This window comes from Chelonus insularis, unplaced genomic scaffold (genome assembly GCF_013357705.1).
Source record: "Chelonus insularis isolate UGA/USDA-ARS -01 unplaced genomic scaffold, ASM1335770v1 contig_493_pilon, whole genome shotgun sequence".
Classification (NCBI taxonomy): Eukaryota; Metazoa; Arthropoda; class Insecta; order Hymenoptera; family Braconidae; genus Chelonus; species Chelonus insularis.
This window is the reverse complement of record NW_023276609.1, coordinates 433,376-455,343: the sequence shown is the minus strand read 5'-3', so window position 1 is coordinate 455,343 and position 21,968 is coordinate 433,376. Positions and strand designations below refer to the sequence as shown.

Below are 21,968 nucleotides of genomic sequence, written 5' to 3'. Positions count from 1 at the left end.
TGTTCAAAGTTTTCTTTACCTGATCATCTCAGGTATATTCAGGTAGGACCCCACAAATAGGCATTCTTCAGACTTTGAATCTTTTTTCTTCCACGTTTCACATTATAAACATCGCAGCTATCGTAAAGATTGAAAATGAAGTTTATCATAAAAAGAATAAAAGAAATGATAGAAATTTGAACTTTGAACTTTTTCAATTCTAAATAAATGTTAATTCTCAAAAATTAAATCTTAGAAATCTTTTTTATTTCACTGAAATATTTCGAATTTTCTATTGCACTTGAAAAAGAATTCATAAAACTCCACACTAAAAAAAATAACTTCTAAACAGTTGCATTGTTAGAATATTTTTTACTTCAAAAAAAGCAATCCCAAAGTTTCAATGAATATCTTAATAGATAATATATTTGTTTGTAGATAAATAAGTCCTTTTGTCATGTAGATAATCTTTCACCACATTTTATTATGACAATATAATAAGAAAGCAATATTTTATCATCAATATCTCATTTAGTTCTTTGCAAAATCAAGTAAATCAAAATCTCCTAGAAAAAAAGCTAAATTATACCTGCAAAGTAAAATACACAGTGTGCTTGGCTGTGACCAAAGATATTCATAAACTCGAGGGCGCCCACTCATCAGCACCGGAACAGGTTCTACATATTGTATATATCACTATTCTTTTACTCCCTTTCTCTCATTTTCTCTCGTTATATCTTCGCAAACATACAGTCTCATTGTATGCGACGATTTTGACATTATGGTTTCTCGACTAGGTCAATCGAGGGTTGAACCTGCTACATCACCCTTTTAAAAACCACCCCGGTCTTTTTGCATTGTCGAAAATCGCATTTGATCTCACTAAGAGACAATTTCAATCGAGAGTTTGAAGGGAGAAAATAGAGGGATGCAGTATAAAAAATACAGAAAAATATAGTAGGGTTGGAGGAAAAAAAAAAGTGGAGAAAATGATATTGAAAGAATGGGAGAATATCGAGTCCCCTTGTCTCCCACGCGCTGCCCTTCCGTTGTTGCTCACCATATGGCCCTTTTTACCCACCCTGGATGCACTGTGCGTTCACTACCTCTGGTGATTCTTTTCCTGTCGGATGCGATAAGGGCGCGAATTGCTTATTACACATGTACATACCTTGCAAATTCCATCAACCACACATTAATCCATCCGTGAATAAATTTTTTTTACTTTTCAATTATTGTTTTCATACCCATCATTCTGATTCGTACTTCTTCCTCTGTATAATTATTTCATACGACCTTCGTAGCCCTTACCTAAAAACATGTATTTTTAAATCAACAAAAAGAAAAACCTTTTTGATACAAATAAGAAAAGAACATGCAATGATGCATCTTACAAAAGACTTTAAATAGTTTCTTTTATTAAAATAAAATAACTATTATTCTTCAATTAAATGCTAATATTTTATCATACTGTTTGAAATAAGTTACATTTAGACATTTTTTATTAAATATTTAAAAACCTTGGTTAAAATTTATTTTGAAACGAGTCTCTTATTGACTTTTAACCGTGATAAAAAATAAAATAAACGAAATAGTAAAAATAATTTTCCTTATTTTAGTTGATAATTTTATTTTATTCAAATTAAATAATAATACTGTTTCAATCAACAGAATATAAATGTTTATTTATTTATTAAATTTAAATGGTGCATAATTGAAGAATAATCACAGCATAGTGTGAATTAACTTGGTCTTTAACTAGACTGATTTTAAAAATACAAAGGAAAAATACTAGACATATTCAGTAAACTACACAATATCTAGTTGGGAGCCGCTGACTAGGGGGATAGCAACCCCTCATAGAAACTCCCTTTATTCATCCCCTAATGTAGCTCTTACGTGTGTGGCCATACTCTTTTTCTGTCTCAGAAAACTAGAATACAACGTAGACTATTTATCCTTCCCTATTCATGATGGTTTTCGTATATGTGACTGAACCAATCCTGTGGTATATATGGTTGTTTGATGTGCACGTATTTAAACTTGAAGGTGGATAAGTGAATGAATTAGCTTGTTGTCATCTAGATTCATTAGGGATCAAGTTATTTAAGGAAACATTGAAGAAGTTAGAGGTACTTTATCAACTTTAGAACCAATTATTGTTAAACATTCTGATGAATTCACTGTCTATGAGGATTCTCTCTCATCATCTTTGTCAAGTCCTTGAAGCTGTTGCCTCGCAGCTCGACAATCTTATCCGCGACGTGTTGATAGCGCTTGCTCATGTGGTTAATCTTTAGACTTTAAACCTTTAATAATCATTTCTTGACCGACACACAGTACACGACAATTAGGATTTTATTGATATTCACCTCCTTTAGATATTAATTATTGATAAGCTCTTTCTCTTTAGCATCATCATCTTTTCTTACTCAAAAATAATCATCAAAAAAAATGCTGCTATTTCCAACTGTATTTTGCGGCTTCCAGTCTGTGTCGAGTTAACTCCGCACGCCTCGTCCCCTTTCGAAAATAACACTCAGCCGGTTGACGTCATGCTTGCCATGACTGAGGCACTGCTGCGCACTCAGCGTTCGTCACTAAAGTCTACAATTCTGCGCGATATTATTCTATATAATTCACATATATTTATACTTACCACAGTCAATATAATTATCACATTTATTATCCAAAAATTTCCTACAATTTTTTTTTTCTCGTTAAAACAAATATTTCATTATTCAATTATCTAAATTCATTGATTTAAATTGATTCTGATAAATATTTTATTTGAAAACAACACCTCTTGCTTTATTTTCTATTGAATGTATAGCTCACGTTTCTTTTTCATTCATTCATTTTGGAGAATGAAATACTACTACTGGTTGTGTCTTATGTGAATAATTGAAAGCGCCGGCAGTAAATTGTAGTTGGGAATCAGGGCCACATTCAACACCCGGAAGCATTTGAGGGTCGTCATCGGTAGACTTTTCAAGGACTTGGATAAAGATATAAGCGTAGTTACAAATCCTTCTCTTATGGTCTTTCGGGAGTGAGATAGGATATCCTAGTCTCTAAGATCCAAGAATCAGTGGTGGAAAACAATTATGCACACCACATGTATAAATTGAGTAATCACCTGGCAAACTTGAATTTATGTGTCAAAGAGAAGAAAGAAAAGGAATGGAGTGGAGATACTCTTCTCCACTTGTTAACAAGACACTTATACTACCTATTAGGTAATAGAAAGAATAAAAAAGAGTTAAAGAGGTCCTTTTCTTGACTTTGATTTATAGATGGATGAAAAGGCGTGTGCATTCTGTGGTTCGAGACTAATCCGTTACGCTGACCCTAGGTTTCCACGATTCAACAAGTGCCCGCGTCGGCATTATCGGTTGTAAATGCCTGCACAACTGCTTTAACGATGTCCTCGGGAGAATGTAAATTCTACCCCTCCTGAATGTAGCGATAAATGTTAAATAATAGATTTCAAATCGCTTTAAATTACTTTAGAATTGTATAAGTGAATTTTTCATTGCAATCGCACTGGTTCTTTTTTATTTTCAACGATAGGAAATCAATTTACGAGATCGGTTAGACGTGAGTAATATTTCGCCTTCGACATCCCTTTTTTTTCTGTTAAAGTTTCGTCCTGCTAAACCCACGTGGAGTATCAATATTTTCATCAAGTATCTGAAGACACTCACAGTGACATCTTGTGATACTTTTCTGAGCTTACAAAAGGCTAAAACACAATCTCTGTCTTTGTCTTTGCTTTCAAATTCCCCGCGAACTCTATCAAGTGGGGAGTAATCATTCATTTACTTTCTCTTGTGTACTTGTAAACATGATTTTGGTGTATTATTTACTAGGAATAAAAATATCAGTAGAAGTAGTTGTAATAGTTTTTATGAATTCATCTATTTTTTAATTTTTTTTAATTGAAATAAATTTATTTTTCGTTCTAGAAAAGAATGAATGAAGAATCATACGATTTGATTTTTTTTTATAAACGATACCCGCATTATATTGGTTGATTAGACTCATGGTCATGACTAACACCCTTGTATATTCTGCTCTCTGACAGTTTCTCTTCCCTACTAAACTATCCATTCCGAAGATGACTTGATCCATGACTAGGAAGGGAGACTGACGTCATTATCCAGGCACGTTCTTGCCAACAAGCTGAACATCTGAGTCATGACATTTGCTGTTAGTTTGCCTTCTGTTAGTGGACTCCAAAATAATTATTAATAAGACTCATTAGAGTTGACAAAACTTCAATATTGAAAAATGATCCAATATTCACGAGAAATAATAAAGAAAAAGAGTCACAGGTTAATGATTATTTATGATAAATAATTAAATAAAATATTATAAAGGATGTTAACTAAATAAAAATTTTTTTTCAATTACAGAGTTGTGCAATGATGGGTCTGCAGGCCACGGCAGGAAAACGTAAACTGGAGGGAGGTGGTGGTTGCATGGAGTTCGATATGGATATGGGCGAAAGCCCGTCAAAGTTAGGAAGAGTAGAGGGTAGTTGGTGGGCAATGGAAGACAGCTATACGCCACCGTTAAACCAACCTCCTTCATCGTACTACGAAATGGAAGTTAGCTCGCCTTGTCTTCAGGCGAATCCCTGTCAACCAACAGCGAGTTCACCACCAGCAGCTTCTCAGCTGCATCATTCGTCGCAACACTACTATCATCAGCGTGGTGCCGGTAGCAACGGTTACAACCAGTTATCAAGACCTCAACCTCAGTGGGGAGCTCCTCATCATTATGAACCACCAACGATACGAAGAGAGGAGAATGGCAAGAGTTACTTGGAACTTGGCTCAAGTTATCGTGCGAATGAAAGATGCTGTGAGGGATCGAGGTCCAGCTGGTGCAGGCGTGGCAGGGCCTGCTACCGTCAAAGAAGGCTAGCCGTCCTTAATATTTCCATGTGTAAATTGGCGAGGTATCGTCAATTCCCTGATCCTAGTTTATATCGTTCTGTGCTAATCTGCAATACCTTGAGGCATCTTGAAAGAGAGATGGAGAGGGATAGGAGTCCACCGCCAATGGAGCCAGTTATTCCTACACCGATGGCTCAACTTCAGCCACCTGAACAGGGAAGACTGACACCTTTCCCAATGCCACCAACATCATCCAATGAAACGGACGTAGACTCTGGTATTGGAGACAGCGACGATAGTCGTTCCATCAACTGGGGAAGTGTCTTGTCCCTATCAAGCCAGTCGCCTTTGGACCCTCTTAATAACAACGAGCTACTAGATGTTGACATTGGACCTGAACTAGATTTAGACTTTATGCCTGGATGGAAGTTGACACCACTGTCAGCGGATGACATCCTTAGGAGTACAAATGTCGCCGTGGCAGCGGCTGCAGCCCAGGAACACCAGATTACGACGAGCAGTACCACAAGCACAACCAGCAGCAGTTGTACCAACAGCAGTACGCACGAATCGCTGATGTGCGTTGGTTCATAGCCCCCAATACTCGCGTCGTTGAGTCATCTCATCGACTTTTATCCACTCATGCCCCAGCGCAAATAGTGCTCGAGTGGCCTTGAACGACGAAACGATGCAGCGCCGTATGTGACGGGATGACCCCGGTATATTTGTACGGAGGCGCTCATTGAGAGCATCGAGAATGGTCGTCGTTTATTCACAAATATGGCTCGTGTCAATTACACTCCACTCGATTATCATTTCCTCGGTTGATTACTGTGCGGTCCTCCATCATTTGCGTCAGTAAATCATTGCAAATGAAATACGCATTCGCAACTTAATCATCCACATGTCTCTTGTCGCTCAAAATTAACCGTGGACTAATCATCAACGACGATACGAAATTCACGCCGTCTGAATGATAATTAGATTGCGTTCTTGAGTTTCCAACGGAAAAGGTACCCGGGCCGACGATGCAAATACTATGATCAAGGAACGCCAAGGATTCTTAGAGTATCAAATTGTCGTATCTTTGACGGCCCTTTTCCACAGCTTTCTATACTACTACATTAAAAAAAAAAAGTCATCGTCTGCCTAGCCAGCCAACGTTGGAATCCCCAGAATTAGGACGTCCGACAAGAAGCAGGTTGAAAGCGTGCCTAGGAGTATAAAAGTGACGTTCTCCAGCGGCACTAAAGTCGTAGCTCAGGCCCACGGATCGTGCCCAGATATGTAACGTTATCACATGGTGCTAGGACACCAGATCCTGGTGCTTTTGCGTTCTCGTTCATTTCATTTAATATCGTGCGAGCCAAACCAAGAGCATCGCCACAGTAAAATGTTTTATCATTATCGAGAATACTACCATCACCAATCGCGTTTATACTGTCAAAAGTACCTGGATTATTAAATGTCGGATTATTAGGTAGAATTTTGAAGGCTCTTCACTAGGAAGTCTTGCCCGCCAGTGCGCCAATGATCTCTAAGTAGTTAATACTACAATATTTACACGTGATACGAGCAGCTTCCATGTGTGTGGCCTAAAATAATTTGTGTGCGTGATACGTGGACAATTAAACGTGTCTATTTCTTCATTGTAATGATATAGGTATGATGTTATAAATGTCCACGTATGTCCGACAAAGTGCAGCTATATACTTAATAATTGGAGTAAGAAAATGAAACGTTATTAAAAAGAAATTAATGTAAATCAACTAAATACTTAAAAGCAAAAAAAGAAGACAACCTTAATGATTGATTGATTGATATTGAATTGAATATTCTCCATGAACGCACAGATACATGGATCATATAAATTAATCTAAAAATTGTTTTTATACTTTATTAATATAAAAAAAAACGAAAAAAAAGCAAATATTGATGTATGTAATTATGGGTTTTAAAAATTTATTTGTTAGCTAATTAATAATTCTCAAGCAATATTATGTTAGTTTAATGATATATTGAAATAATTATTTTATATGTTTTTTTTTACAAAAAGAAAAAAAAAATGACATGATCCATATTATAAGTGCATCTATGGGTTGTTTTCTCTTCCAGTAGATATACTTCAAAAAATGAATGGAGCAATCGTCATCAGATATTATTATTCCTTGAATAAAACAAAAAAAAATTCGTCCAAAACGAATGCTCGATTCATAACGATCAGAAGTCATCTTTTTATTATTATTAAATTAAGTGGAAAAAAAAATAATAAAACTGATACAACAGCACACAAGTCTGCGGTTGGTTATAAAGAGAAATAAAAAATTATATAAAAATTGTTTGAAAGATTAGATATAATAGTAAGTACAGATATGATGGTGAAGAATGATGGAAGTTGATCAATGATGACAACAACCAAATTTTCTTCATAAATTTTGGCACAAATCGAATATTTGTATTTGAGTGCTATAATAAGATATATAATGAGTGTGTAAACGCGATTGGGCGATACGATTGAAGTGTGGGCTATGCACGGCATAGTGTATGTTGTTGTAAGTTCACAAAAATGGAATATATAGATAGAGATATATTCGGTGACTACAAATCTTGTAAATAGTATACATATTACATAAGAGATAGGTTTAAGAAGCGAGAAAAATTGGTATAAAATGAAATATACATAAGATATTATATATTATATATACTATATATGAGAACAAGAAGTATATATATAAGATTATTATATATTTACCTTGGTAAATGACACAAAGGCACTTGCAAGACATCGTTTGATTAACGAAATGACAAATATTCGCATAAATCATACCTTATTCTTGAAATTTAGTTCCGATCTCCAACGGCATCTGGCCTATATCGATCGACTTGAATAACGAGAATCGTGATGACGACTCTATTCCCAGATATTCATCTTCCATATAAGTATCCAGTATTGTTTCTTTTTTTCAAATTATCTTTCAAAATACTGCGCAAATTTCACGCTGGTCGTGGATTCTCGGCGCGAGTCGGTCTTCAGGCCGAAGTTTTGGAGTTGCACGATTCACATTCAATCGATATGTGATGTTTTTTTTTTTTTTAAATATTCTTTTGAATCCTGCAATTGATAAAATTATATGAATTTAAAGAAATGAATGATTGTGTCGAATAATAGAGAATTTTAAAAAGATATGAAATTAAAAAAAGTAAATGAATTTTTAATAATATTGAAGAATCAGTAAATTAATTTCGTGTGTCAAGCGACTTCTCGTAAAGTGCCTCGGGAAAACTTAGGGCAGGAAAGACAACATGTGTACATTGTAAATAGTAGCGCAAAAGATGACGGTTTACAGAAAGACAGAGTTAAAGTTGCATCGAAAATCTACGTCACGTACTCGAAGCGAAAAGACGTAAAGAAAAATATAAAAAAATTTTAAATAAATGAATAAATAAATAAATTTAAGAATCTAAGAAAATAAAATTATAAGAATAAAGAATTTTTAATTTATTACAAATTGTAATAGATATTAATACTATTTAATAATTAAAGAAAAGAAATGTTTTGACTGTTATAAAATAATTTTTTTATTTAAACTTTAATAATGTGATTGTCCGTCGTTTGCTTCGAGTTTTGGCGTAATCTTTTAATAAATAAAATTTAGAACAAAATGTATGATGCACGGTATATCTCTAAAGAACGTACTGATCACTTGGTATTTCATACCCTTCTTCGTACTAGGCCGCATCAAAAACACAAAATTAATTAAAACAAAATGAAATTAAAACTTTGTCCCGCTTAATATAATAATATTTGTCTCTGAATGAATTGGAATGTTAAAGAAATTGTGCAAACATTGGATGTAATAAATTACAATAACTCTAGTCGTAAGCGGTTCGAAGTTGCGGCACGCATACGAGTGATCGGACGTTATTTTAGCAGTAAAAGTTGTATCACACGTACTGTTTTACCAAAATACCGGCAAAAAACAAACATTGGAAACAACAACAATATGGATAACAAAAACAACCATCAAAAACAATAAAGAGTATTATTCTATATATAATAATTGTTTATGGCTTTTTTCATTCCTATCCTACTCCCAAACTTAGTTAATAATTTATCAAGTAAGAAATTAATATTAATTCATGGTACAAAATATTCTCTTTACATGCAAATGCCTTTGAAAAATAAATTTTATCTTTAAACCTTTGAGATCAGAGAATATTTCATTCATTGAATCAATTTCAAATTTTTTATTTTATCGACAAAAATCTATTGGAGATAATCATAAAAAAGATTCTATATCAGCTTTTTCGTTCCAGAAAATACAATGAAAATTCTAGATTCAAAACCTTTTTCTTTGCTATGTATTATTTAATTTCATAGAGATAGAGAACTTTAAGAAAAGAAGTTAATGAATTTATACGAGGTTTTTAATTAACTAGAAAAGATAAAGGACAGTAAATATTAAGAATTTTATAAATTTCTGATATATATATACTTTTCTTGAAATATTCCTTTGAAGAAAAATCGACGACAGATGTGCCATAATTGAATACGGATACATTCTCAATATTTCTCTTCCAGATAAATGGACTGCATTCAATGGTGTGTTAGATCTAGATTGAATTAGCACATCTTTGCATTTTCATCACACGTTAATCCGAGCTTCTAACAAAATTAATGTTCTATGAATTTTTATGAATCATTTTATAATTAAATTGTATAACAAATAATGAGCAGAAGAAAAAGAAATTTTTAACTATTTATTTTACCTGATTGTCATTAAATGGCTATGTAACTGTAAAAAAGCATCCACAGGTAGATTCGTAGAAATATAATCTTGCGTAATATCCTCACTAGACATAACATAATCCAACCCTGGAGCGTTCAGTACAGGTGGTGTGCTGTCATATGATTCAGGAATTGGATGTTGGTAAGCTGATATAACAACCATCATAAAACGTATAACAAATTGAAAATGATAAAAACAAACTTTATGAAATAGATTAAGAACAGCCAATTAGCTGGGGAAAGTGGTCAGCAACCACTGTATTAGTTGATAATTATTTCTATTAAATAGCACTACTCATATAATAACATTAATTTCTACAATTATTGTAGAGTACATAAATGAACAAATTATTTTCAACTTCTCGATTTATTGTATAGTATTAATGACTCGTAATTTTATTTAAATACTATGTATATGTATCAAATAAAAATAATGAATAAAACTTAGAGATACTTCCGTTAATAAAACTGGCAATTTTAACTTCGTTGGCACTTTGTTTCACTAATTATTCTGTGGTGGATTTGCCAGAAATACATAAAAGTTCATGGAGCACAAGTTGCATTGATCGTCCCTCAGAATATCCCATTTAGAACTTGTTCATCAGATCCGATTAAATTTTTAACCATTTTTAAATCAGCAGGTTTAGGAAATATTTTTTCATCATGCTAAGAGCATTGAGAATATGCTATTCAAGTATGTATAAAATACTTGAGCTGCTTTTATTGATACCTAGATTTAACAAGTATTTGTATTAGGATTATTTTGTCAAATAATTGAGTCAATAGAACTTACTAATACCAAATTCCATATCAGATACTCATATCAAATTATTAGTGTGAATTATCAATTAAAATTAATATCATATTAATGAGTTAATTAATTTTAGGTATGAATAAAAATTAAAAATATTTTATAAACATTATTCGTGACTGACGAATTCGAGTCTTGCTAAATTTAATTCAAACTAAAACGGATATTGGACTGAGGAAATAAAAATAATATCACTGTAATCTAGATTAAAACAAGGTAAAAGAAAAGTTTGTATAAAACTTTTTCCTCATTTCTTATCGTATTGGGTGTTTATAATTATATTTCGATTGGTAAAAGTATTAATATAAAACCTGAAATATTATTTGTTTATGTTAAAATTTTTTTATAGTTTGAAAATTCGTAAGATTTTTATATATTGATAATAATAAATTATTAAAAAAGACATACATATGTATCTAATTTTTTTTCAATTTATGTTTAAAATGTCCTTATAGTAAAATAACTTTATCAATATGTACAGAGTTTAAAAATTTGAATACATACATATGTTCAAGAAATATGGGTGATTTTAATTTTGCTAATCTATGTATTAGATTCTTCTATGTTATTAGTATGTGATACGTCTGTTGAATATGTTTCTATATGTTCAGGTAATTTTTCTTCTTTGTCAATCGAAGAACTTAAAGAATTTGGCTTATGAACACTTTCAAAATGTTCGAAAATGTCAGTCTTTGTTGGGAACGATTCGTTGCAATCTTCACAGCGGAATGTTTTAATTTGATGAGTTTTTGCATGCTTTATCATATCATATTTCTGTATGAATGTTTTATCACAAATATTACAGACAAATGGTTTAACTCCTGTGTGAATCCGTTCATGGACAGTCATTGATCCTTTGCGTGCAAAAGTCTTATTACAATATCCACACACGTAAGGTCGTATTTCGGAATGAACTTTCATGTGTTGACTAAGATGACTGGAACATCGATATTGCATATTACACAATTCACAGGAGTATGGCCGTTCGCCAGTATGTATTCGTTCATGAATGAGCCGAGCTTCTTTCGAAATAAATACATCTCCACAAAATTGACACATATGTGGTCGTTCAAATGTGTGTACTGATTTGATGTGGTACTTCAAAGAACTTTTACTTGATAATTTTTTTCCGCATTTATCACATTCCACTCTTACTTGTGTTCCATCATGTGTACGTTCGTGATTTAACAATGCACTGCGTTTTGGAAATACTTTAGAACATACTTTACAGTCCCATACCTGTTTATTGCTACATTTTTTTTTTATACTTTCTGCGATATCACTGTCTGAATGTTGCTTTCGGTGCAATTTAAGCTCACTCATTGATTTACATCGATACTCACAGACCTAAAAAATAATTATATAAATAATTTTATCGTTGGATTTAATTAAGCATCAATATTAAATAAATTATATTTTTTATATTTGTAAAGAATCTCGACATGTTTTTATTGCCAATTGTTTGTTGTTATGATTCAACCATTAATAATTAATAAGTAGTGAGAATTAAAAAACTAAAGTGTTTGATAATTAGCAAAAAAATTTTTAAGCTCGAATTCAAATAAATTTTGATACATAAAAATATTCATACTCACACTACAAGTATACATGCCATCATAATTACTATGTCTTTTTACATGAGTATTCATATTCCCTCTACGATTGAACGTTACTCCACAAATTGGACAGGCGTATTTATTCAATCCATGGGAAAGACGATGTTGTCGTAATTGAATTCGTTTTGAAAAAGCTTTTCCGCATTGCTCACACACATAAGGTTTATTTCCATTATGTTGATTCATGTGTTCTTTGAGATGAAACCTATTTTAAAAATTATTAAATATAAATTTTAATTATTAAAATTTAAAATTTTATTAAAAATTATGCAAACTTTATTTAGTTTACCTTGATCTAAAAGCATTTCTACAAATTTCACAGACGTGTCTTTTTTTTTTCGAAATGTCTAAATGTATTCGTTTGTGACCTCTTAAATTATTCGAATGCTTGAAACTTTTACCACACAGATCGCAAAGGTAAGGTTTATCTTGTCGGTGAGTTGCTTCATGAACATCTAAACTCGACCACTTTTCGTAAATTTTATCACATGAACCACACTTGAAAAGGAGTTGTTGTCCAACATGTTTTTCTGCCATATGTGTTTGTAATGATTTCCTATTGGAAAACGGTTCAGAACAATGACCACAACGTCGTTGTTGTTCAGGGTTTTTTTCTTTTAAATGTATTAACTCATGTTGTGTTAATTCTTTTTGATTAATAAATTTACTATCACATTTTCCACATTGGAATTTTTCTGAACTCTCTTTATATAAAACTCTATCACTTTCTTCACAAGTTTTATTATTTTCAAATAAATTTTTACTTACACTACAGTTAACTTGACAATTATTCTCTGTTATATTTAATACTTGAGTATCATCGCATTGATTCTGTATTTTATCACTATTATCGTTCAGAGATATTACTTGTCGACATTCCTTATTAATTACTATATTCACATTTTGTACAACAGAAGTATTAGTAGAGCTATTTCGAACATCGTTCTGCATAGTTTGTAGAGGTTCTAGTATTAAATTATTTAAATCTGATTGTAGAACAAATTTAAAACGATTTTCCATTTTTGAAGATACTAAATTACTTTCAGGACATTGAATAACAGATTGGTGATCTTGAACATTTATATCATGGGTGGTAGAATTTTTATTAGTCTCATTACTTAATGCATCATTATGTTTTTCTTTTTCTTGAGATATTGGCAATTCCTCTACGTTAGAAGCATCAATGCACATTTCATTATTTATTTCTAGCTCATGAAGTGCAATTAACTCTCGAAATCTATCTTCATTGTTATACTGGAATAGAATATTTAATCATCAGTAACGAAATTCATTTAAATGATTATAAATTATAAAAAAAAATTACCTTGCAAGAAAGATTTAAATATTTTCGAAGTCTAATATCCGTTCTTAAACAAGTGATAAATAAAGAATGAGATACTTCTAATTTTTCATAACAATCAGTGCAAATTTTTTGTGGCATTGAATCTTCATTTTCAATCAGAATTGGTAAATGCAAATGAATTTTTTCGATAAGTTTAAGCTCAGCACCTTTGCCAGTAAAAAAATCAAAATCACCGGGATTGATTCCTTGTCCACAAACTCGACATAAATGATTAAACCTTATTGTCACATCATCAAACTGATCAATATTAATATTTATGCTACAAAAATTCAAAGAATTATTATCAGTATGATCAACTGGTTGGTCTTCATTCCTACTTATTTCATCAACATGATTATTTGTATCATGTAAATCAGAATTGTACATAGCATTTTGATACGTGGAATCTCCCGTATTCACATAATCAGATGAGCATGTATTATTTACGTTATTGATACAGTTATCCAAATGCAACGTTTCTATAACATGATCTGAGGAATACTGTTGTTTCAAAGCTGAATGATCATGACAGTGTTGAGGAGATTCATTGTTTATTTCAAAAAGTGTTGGTACAGCACCTTGAGCAATCATTATGTGATTTGTTTTGCTTATAAAATACCGGTCTTCGATATGATCTGCACAGATGTAGTAATTTTTATGTAATTCTTCATTTGATTTCATCATTAAATCTGGTCGGCCACAATGATGGGCCCAAACAGTTGATCTGCAAATCCCAAATTTAATCAATATAATATTAATAATATAAATAATTTGAAGCAAAATTATCATTAATTTAATATCAACCACCTTCAATACATAAAAATAAAGTTTATAAAATTTTATTTAACAAGTTTTAAATAAAATATTAATTTACAAATCATGGGCTTAATTAAGGTAGAAATTCTTACGTATCATCATTTGGAAAGCTGATAAAAATAATATTGCTGGAATCTTCATTTTTGGATGAATATTTACATGATGATGATGCACAAACTATTTTCATTGTTCAAATATTTGTTTATTCAAATGTTTCCACGAATTTTTTAATTTTTTTAGATAATTAGCAAACTAATGTTTACTTTGCTGATTTTTGACAACCATATGATTCCTAGTACCATGTAAATAACAATCGAAACGATTGTTTTCGTATATATTACTATATAACAGTAATACACTCTTCGTCATAGCATGAATAATACAACAGGTAGTTCTTAAAAGTGGTCTGTAAATTTAGATTTGAATCGACATCAGCTGTTTTTCCTAAGTGATATTTAAATTTTATTCAAAAAAAATAAAAAAAACTTGCTTAATTATTACGTGAGCGTAGTGTTTAGTGTTTATACCCGACAGATGTATATGATCACGGATAAATTTATTCGAAAAATCTAGTATCACGGATTATCTCGAGTCACGGCGCAAACTATAGCCAATTTTTTTGCTACGGTACCGGCACTCTAAGCATCAAAATTTTTAAACAAATGTTTTGGTTTGTTTACATATAATAATGCTCTATATACATTAATCAAGGTATATTCATAAAGGTAAATTATTCAAACATCATTCATTACCGATTACAATTAAATAATGTAACTAAGCTTGGTTTATTTCTAATTCTTGATGGTGCTCTTTATAAATATTTATAACCATCGAAAAATTTGTAGTTTTTAGTCGGGATTCTTAATTCTCTAATCTCAAAAAAATGATTAAATCATAAAAAATAATTCTGCTGCTGTAGAGATAATTTTTAATTCATCTGCTGTTCCTTTTCCAGACATCCGCAATCATGGTTATGGAAGAGCAAGAAAATTCTTCGGGATTGGCTTCAGAATCAATTCCAGTCCCAAGAGTTCACGATTCTATGATTGAAACCCAAGAAGCATTAGTGAATCAAAATGAAGAGAGACGAAGAAAACCGCGTCTCCGAAAAAAGGCATTACACGCAGTGATTCGTAAGCAAATGGAGTTTTACTTTAGTGATGCTAATTTGAGTAAAGATCGATTCCTGGCGAATTTGATACAAGAAGATTCTTATGTTGATTTGGATACATTTCTTCAATTCAATAAAATTCGAGCACTCACTAATGAAACAAGTCGTATTGCCAAAGCACTAGAATCTTCTGAATTTTTAGCTCTTTCTGATGATCGCTCCAAAGTACGTCGAATTACTCCGATTAATATTCGGGAAGATTGTGACGTTTGTACAATTTACGTTCAAGGATTACCACCTGATGCTGATCATGATTGGCTAATAAGTATTTTTTCTCAATTTGGACCAGTTGCATATGTTTCGATTCCAAGATATAAGACCAATAAAAAAATTAAAGGATTTGCCTTTATCGAATTTGAATCTTCGGAGGATGCTGATAAATGTCTTGAAGCATTTCAAGATAAAGGCTGTGTTTTACCATCATATACAGCACCAGAGAGTTTATTAAGCATTACAACATTTTCTGAGGATGATCCACCGAGTGGTTTAGATAACATGAACCTTGGCTCAGAACCTATAGCTCAAGATGTTAAGATATCAAAGCGTCCTCCACCAGTAGAGTCTGAGTCTGAATTAGAGCAAGATGTGTCAAAGGTAAAAAAACCACGAATTAATGGATCTGATAATAGAAACGTTGATCAAGATAAGGGAACAGCTGAAAATAATGATACAAGTGATAAGACAGGAGATGAAGTTGAAACTGAAGATAATGATAAGGTTGATGAAAAGGACGAACAGAAGAAAAAGAAGAAGAGGAAAAGGAAAAATCGAGCCAGAAATGAACAACCTGATATAACTGAATATAGACTTCGTATAATGGCGAAAAAAGAATGGAAAAAAATAAGAAACAAGTATCTTCAGTTGCAAAGAAATAAAATGAAACAGCTAAAGCAACATTTGAAAAAGACTCGATGGAATCAGTGGAATTCATATGATCGGAGGGAAAATAAAATGGAAGTTGATGATAATATTAAAAAGGAAGAACAAAATCCACAAATCTCTAAACCGCCTAAGTTTACATTTGCTGAAGGCTTAATTACTAAAATTGAATTAGATGAACCATGCTCAAGTGCAAAAAGTTTTAAAAATGAGCTACGTAATGAGCCTGGAGTACAGTATATTGATGTTAGAGATGGTTACACTTGTGCATATGTTCGATGTGATACTGCTGAAGCATCAGAGAATTTTGTTAAAAAATACGCAGATGATAAGACTGTTAATATTTTACAAGGAGAAGAAGAAAAAGCCTATTGGGATAAAATGATGAAGGATAGAGAAGAAAAATTGACAAAAAAAGATCGAGTCAAGCAAAGAGGAAGAGATAAGTTATTGAAGAAAGCAGAAAAAGAGCTAGGGAAACATATTAAATTTGATGAGGTATCATAATAATATAGATTCTGTCTAATAGAAAAAGTGATTTTTTCAATTAATTTGAAGATTCATTCGTATCGTATATTATCGAAGAATGTCTGGAATCACTTAATTATATTTACAAAAAAATGTAAATAACTATTGTTAAGGTTTTCTAATCGAAATATAAAGTTCATCAGTATATTAATAAAAATAAGAAGCCATTTGGCGTGATAATTTATCTTTTTAATTGTATAAAAATATTTTTCACCATCGTCCTCTTCCTCCACCACCACGATTTCCACCACCTCCGCCTCTACCAAATCCACCTCCGCCACCTCGACCACGGAATCCTCCGCCGCCACCACCTAAAACATTAAAGAATATATTAAGTTGAATTATTCTGAACCGTACATATAAAAATAATTTAAATTGATAATACCTCTGCCACCACCACTGCTATTTCGATTTCCAAATCCTCCACCTCCTCTACCACCACCTCCACGGCCACCTCGTCCACTGCCACCACCACGACCTCCTCGGCCGCCACGTGAGGGACGTTTTTCTACGGTGCCTGGAGGCTTTGGTAAAAACCTTTGGAGAGGTAACAGTTTAGCTGGATCTATGTACACCTAAAAACATTTATCGATATCTGATTATTACTTGAATTCTATAAAAGCGATTTATTTCTTACAGGGTATATAGATATTAATTTAACTTACCTTAACATTTTTTTCAAAACTTGATGCTTTTATATTCTCTGACAGCCTAATCGTTACATAGTAATCACGAGGATTGCCAAAAATTTCATCAATTTTTCCTATTTGCTGTTTATTCTCAGTGTAAATGGGTGCATTGAAAAAAGGTACTTGTTCAATATCTGCTTTAGCAACTAAATCATCTTGAACTGACCATTCGAAATGTCCCAAAGGAGTAACTGTTTCTGGTGGACCTTGGTCAAAGCTAGAATTAGAATAATATCATTAAAAAAAAAATCTGTAATAATAATTTTGATAGCTAATCATGAAAGGTAAATATTATAATACCTTCTATTTCCACCGCCTCCGCGTCCTCCTCTGAAACCACCACCGCCTCTTCCTCCTTTGAATCCACCACCTCCCCCTTTATTAAATCCTCCTCCTCCACGACCACGGAAGGACATTTTTAATCGAAATATAAATTTTTTTATCTACCATAAAAAAAAATATAAAAATATATTAAAAACAATGCTGAACATTATTGTAGTAATAAATTGTATACAGTCTATTGAATTAATGACTGAAAGGGTATGTTTTAAAATTTAAATATCAGAATAAATTATGTGTAGAATGATTATAAAAAATTATTAACTTATATTGTATTTATATCAATATTTATATTTTGAATGAAAAAAAATATGGTGCATGAGGTTATGCCACTTAACCTATACCTAAGCTTAATCCAAACAGTTTAATTCTATGAAAATTCTATTAAAACAAATCGAAACATAAGATAAATGTAAAATAATATAAAATCAGTTCAATACTTACAAATAATATATAAATTATGTATACAAATGCTCCAAAGTTCTTTTGGAGAAAATTATTTACTATTTTATGTCACGCGTGAGCACATGGACATTCTATAGTTAAATCAATTATATATATTACGAGTTCGTTGTTGTATCACTGCCATCTGGTTGATTTTAGAGCGAAGCTTTATTTTTGTTTATCTAATAAAAAGAAATATTTTAATTTCAAAGTTTATTACTTATCCATTTATATTTATTTATAAATATAAATTTATCATGAATTTTTATCAGTTTGATTATTTATAACAGAAAATTAATTATAAACGAAAAATATCTCTCCAATTCCCTACAGCCAATCAAACCAGAAGGTTTTTCGTCGTTACATGAAAACAGATAATTAATTAACGATTGAAACGTTCATTCTTGCAAATAAACCCATTAGTTTTTGTAAAAAATATGATAAATTGAAAGTTATTTAGTATACAATCAAAACATCTCGTAATAAAGTTTCAAAATTTTTTGAGAAAAAAAATAATTAAAATATTTAAATTCGCGCTAATCCAAGAGAGATGTTAGCGCATGCGTCAGTTTCTACTTCTACAGTGTCTTTTGTGTGCATAGTTTATGGTTTAGTTGGCGGTTGTGTGTGCTGGCGGCGTCTCTCACCAATTTCTCGTCAGTTATTCTAAGTTGTTCGACGCACGCTCTCTTAGAACTGTTCATTCTCGTTAAAAATCCGTTGATTTTGTTACAATCACCATGGCAGAAGAATATCTTTACGGTAAGTTCTATAATTAATTATCAGTACATTCAGGATACGTAATTATTTCATACCAAATCTATTTACTTACGTTTTGTTCGTCATTACAAGTAAGCGACGCATACTACGGGACGCCGGCTGATATTCGGCCATTGTGACGAGCCCATTGTCGATACTTAGTATTCAATTATCTATCGATAGCATTTTATTTGAGTTATATCTCAAAATCTATTTAAAACTATGAAATAATAATTAAACTTTGACACTTTATAATTTATCTTTTATTGTGTACACAGGAGTTACTCTTGAAGGGAACAATACAAACGAAGTTTGGGACCCAGAACACAAAAATGATGATACGGATGGCGCCAATCAACATTTTGGTGTTGATCAAAAGCTTATTATCAAAATGGTATATTATCTTTATCACAATTAGATAGATATTAGTAAAAATTATTGTTTAAGTGTGGTGTATGCGTGACTACATCATATAGTGACTCAATGTTTTTGAAATAGTTTCGATTCTTTTTGTTTCCTTATCACTCTTATGATATTAAATAATGACAAATTAAATTCATAAATTATTTTTAATTATTGTGTGATATATTGCGTCAACGGAGATTTCCTAAATTTTCGTACTGAGGTCGTGAGTCACCGACGCTAACAACAGTTATTCTAAGGGCATAACAGCCGCCATTGGGATTACTTGATTTGCGCGCCAATTACCAATAGTAAATTTGAATTTATGTTATGATGGCTAATGTATTCATCTTTTTTTTTAAAGGCTTTATTAGGACCTGATGCCAAACCTGGTGAACTTAACGTTCTTCAAGTTGAAGCAATGGGATTAAAAGGACCTATTAAAACGCCAATTGCTTTATTGGAAAGAGGAAAGACCGAACAAATTATTCTTGACCTTAGTTTTCCTGATCCACCAGTAACTTTTTCGTTGGCTAGAGGTAGCGGACCAATCCATATAGTCGGCCACAACTTGTTGGGTAGGAAATTTTCAATGCTTAATATTTTTATTTAAAGAATGATTACATAATTTTTGTATTAATATGCCTACAGGTACGCATATGGAAGAATTCGATGATTTGGAAGATGAAATGGATGAGGAAAACATTGAAGACGAAGATGATGATAAAGTAAGATGATTTCAATATCATTTATTTATGCAATCATTAGATTCATTGAACGTCAACTTATTTTTATTGATATAGTTGACGTATTATTTTATGCCTGAATATAATATAAATAGCATTGTGTGCTTTAACTAATGAATTAGTCGGGATATGGAGTATAAATTAGAATAATGAAAATTTCAGGCTTCACAAAAGAAACGAAAGCAAACCGCGGAGGGTAAAAAAAATGGCACCAAACGCGCCAAGATGGATGAAGCAATAGACAAGTAAAACATTTAGTCAGATGGCAGCGATATCATACCATTAGATTAAGTTTTATGATGCAGAGGCTCTTTTAACAATTCACTAATTATTTTCATTATTTCTATCGTCAAAAGTAACATTAAACTATAATATTTTTCAGACGCGATGACTTTCCATTAAAAATATTTCTTATGTTTCCACTTAAAAAACTGTTATTTTTAATTTTTCGTGAAATAAATTATTTTATTTGAAAATAATAATAACTATGTATTCTTTGTTTATTTTATACATTAAATAATTCCTCTGATTTCCATCTTGGCGTTTGTTTATTCGAGAATCAATTTTTTTTACCTAAAGGTGAGGTGAACATACATGTCTAGGATTGATGTAAATGATACTCAGCTGTGTAAATAGTTTCAACAATACTTATTTTTAATGACGCAGGACTCTGAAGGTGAAGATGACGAGGATGAAGAACCTAAGAAGAAAAATGCCAAAATGTCCTCACCAGCCAAAACAAAAAGTCAGGCCAATAAGAACAAGAAAAAATAAATAATTGTCTGCAAGTAAAAGGAGATATAATGTTAGGATAGGCTATTGAGAGTAAGTCCATTATTATCATCCGCTGTTGCGCGACAATATAATTTTTCATCGAATTATAAAACAAATGTAATCATCCACGCATTTTGTGATTTCAACTGGACCATCTGATTATCAATCGTAGGAGACTTGAGTCACATAAAAGATTTCAATAGTCAACATACTGTAACGATACAACTTATTTATTACTTTATTAACGCAACGGCAATCATGTCTTTTTTTATCAAAGATAAATATAAAGATATTTGATTTTTATTTTATAATATAATTATTCCATGTTAATAGTCATAATGCATTCATAAAAAATTAAATCATTATGTATATTTTGTATAAGGAACATTTTTCTTCTACGAATTACTACATAATACTTGTTTTAGAGACAATTTTGGTATCGAGTATCTGTGGTTCAGTTTATTCAGGAAATTCGTGGGTACAGAGACGAGTGCATTACTGCATTTTTTAACATTTTCTTTGTCTTCTTAAATGTCTCAATGACTTCTTCCATACACAAAGTAAAATAAGAATAAGTGTGGTGATTGTGATCAATGTTTGACGATTTTGAAGGAGCTTATCTTCTGAGTGAAAGCGACATAAATTAGAAGTAAAAATGAAAAATTATCAATAAATGGTGTCATTTATTCGAAAGAACCTCATTATTATCAGCACGTATGTTTATTATTAATTATTAATTAACAATTTGTATTTAAATACTGCAAAAAATATGAATTCTTGATCGACTCGAGAATATTATTTTAATCAATGATTGATAATTTGATAACAGACAACAGATCAAGAAGTTATCTTGAATTGTTGTGTATTGTTACATCAAAGTAGAAAGTCTGAAAGCATATTGGAGGAATTTTTGTGCGACCGATTGCACCTCTGTACACCTATTTTGTACATATTCAATACAATAAAAAAATTTCACATAA

At 31.7% G+C, this 21,968-nt stretch overlaps 5 protein-coding genes across 10 annotated transcripts in view; 3 read left to right on the top strand and 2 right to left on the bottom strand.

The window, feature by feature from the left end:
• The window catches only part of tara (taranis), a 22,098-nt gene extending 16,175 nt beyond the window's left edge, over positions 1-5,923 (top strand). The window contains exon 2 of the mRNA XM_035088317.1: positions 4,398-5,923. Within this exon, the coding sequence (XP_034944208.1) occupies positions 4,398-5,477 (1,080 nt within the window). The 3' untranslated portion in view covers positions 5,478-5,923. The remainder of the gene's footprint in view (positions 1-4,397) is intronic.
• Positions 1,165-15,049, bottom strand: LOC118069937 (zinc finger protein 568-like). 5 transcript variants are annotated; one of them, XR_004690698.1, is made up of 9 exons: positions 14,350-15,049; positions 13,424-14,165; positions 12,389-13,353; positions 12,079-12,304; positions 10,988-11,830; positions 9,654-10,402; positions 9,380-9,549; positions 7,711-7,995; positions 1,165-1,290 (listed from the first exon to the last, which is right to left on the bottom strand). XR_004690698.1 is itself a non-coding variant. In XM_035088309.1 (6 exons), the coding sequence occupies exons 1-5, from the start codon at positions 14,442-14,444 to the stop codon at positions 11,027-11,029; spliced, it is 2,832 nt and encodes a 943-aa protein (XP_034944200.1). In that variant the 5' UTR covers positions 14,445-15,049; the 3' UTR covers positions 9,612-10,402; positions 10,988-11,026. The 5 variants fall into 5 exon arrangements, 1 of the variants encoding a protein (XP_034944200.1); XR_004690700.1 differs by lacking the exon at positions 1,165-1,290 and having other exon boundaries at positions 7,150-7,995; positions 9,654-9,679; positions 10,127-10,402; XR_004690699.1 differs by lacking the exon at positions 1,165-1,290 and having other exon boundaries at positions 7,150-7,995; positions 9,380-9,566.
• On the top strand, positions 14,825-16,994 carry Larp7 (La related protein 7). The gene is made up of 2 exons (XM_035088316.1): positions 14,825-14,982; positions 15,213-16,994. The coding sequence occupies exon 2, from the start codon at positions 15,225-15,227 to the stop codon at positions 16,812-16,814; it is 1,590 nt and encodes a 529-aa protein (XP_034944207.1). The 5' UTR covers positions 14,825-14,982; positions 15,213-15,224; the 3' UTR covers positions 16,815-16,994.
• Positions 16,966-19,350, bottom strand: Gar1 (Gar1 ribonucleoprotein). Its single transcript, XM_035088322.1, has 6 exons — positions 19,140-19,350; positions 18,308-18,489; positions 17,825-17,967; positions 17,501-17,741; positions 17,221-17,410; positions 16,966-17,146 (listed from the first exon to the last, which is right to left on the bottom strand). The coding sequence occupies exons 3-6, from the start codon at positions 17,938-17,940 to the stop codon at positions 17,046-17,048; spliced, it is 648 nt and encodes a 215-aa protein (XP_034944213.1). The 5' UTR covers positions 17,941-17,967; positions 18,308-18,489; positions 19,140-19,350; the 3' UTR covers positions 16,966-17,045.
• LOC118069947 (nucleoplasmin-like protein) lies at positions 18,909-21,968 on the top strand. Of its 2 annotated transcripts, none has more exons than XM_035088324.1 (5): positions 18,909-19,069; positions 19,345-19,460; positions 19,833-20,046; positions 20,120-20,196; positions 20,881-21,968. In XM_035088324.1, exons 1-5 carry the CDS (start codon positions 19,048-19,050, stop codon positions 20,986-20,988), a joined length of 537 nt encoding a protein of 178 aa, XP_034944215.1. In that variant the 5' UTR covers positions 18,909-19,047; the 3' UTR covers positions 20,989-21,968. The 2 variants fall into 2 exon arrangements, with proteins under 2 accessions (XP_034944215.1, XP_034944216.1); XM_035088325.1 differs by lacking the exon at positions 20,881-21,968 and adding an exon at positions 20,377-20,680.

Bases quoted from the DNA above. Each gene is read 5' to 3' on its own strand.
- LOC118069937 (XM_035088309.1), bottom strand. From the start codon at position 14,444: ATGAAAATAGTTTGTGCATCATCATCATGTAAATATTCATCCAAAAAT. The intron at 14,166-14,349 runs GTAAGAATTTCT...TGGGATTTGCAG, and splicing joins AGCTTTCCAAATGATGATAC to ATCAACTGTTTGGGCCCATC. The intron at 11,831-12,078 runs GTGAGTATGAAT...ATTATTTTTTAG, and splicing joins ATGGCATGTATACTTGTAGT to GTCTGTGAGTATCGATGTAA.
- Larp7 (XM_035088316.1), top strand. From the start codon at position 15,225: ATGGTTATGGAAGAGCAAGAAAATTCTTCGGGATTGGCTTCAGAATCA.
- Gar1 (XM_035088322.1), bottom strand. From the start codon at position 17,940: ATGTCCTTCCGTGGTCGTGGAGGAGGAGGATTTAATAAAGGGGGAGGT. The intron at 17,411-17,500 runs GTAAGTTAAATT...AAATGTTTTTAG, and splicing joins GTTTTGAAAAAAATGTTAAG to GTGTACATAGATCCAGCTAA. The intron at 17,147-17,220 runs GTATTATCAATT...TTAATGTTTTAG, and splicing joins TAGCAGTGGTGGTGGCAGAG to GTGGTGGCGGCGGAGGATTC.
- LOC118069947 (XM_035088324.1), top strand. From the start codon at position 19,048: ATGGCAGAAGAATATCTTTACG. The intron at 19,461-19,832 runs GTATATTATCTT...TTTTTTTTAAAG, and splicing joins AAAAGCTTATTATCAAAATG to GCTTTATTAGGACCTGATGC. The intron at 20,047-20,119 runs GTAGGAAATTTT...ATATGCCTACAG, and splicing joins AGTCGGCCACAACTTGTTGG to GTACGCATATGGAAGAATTC.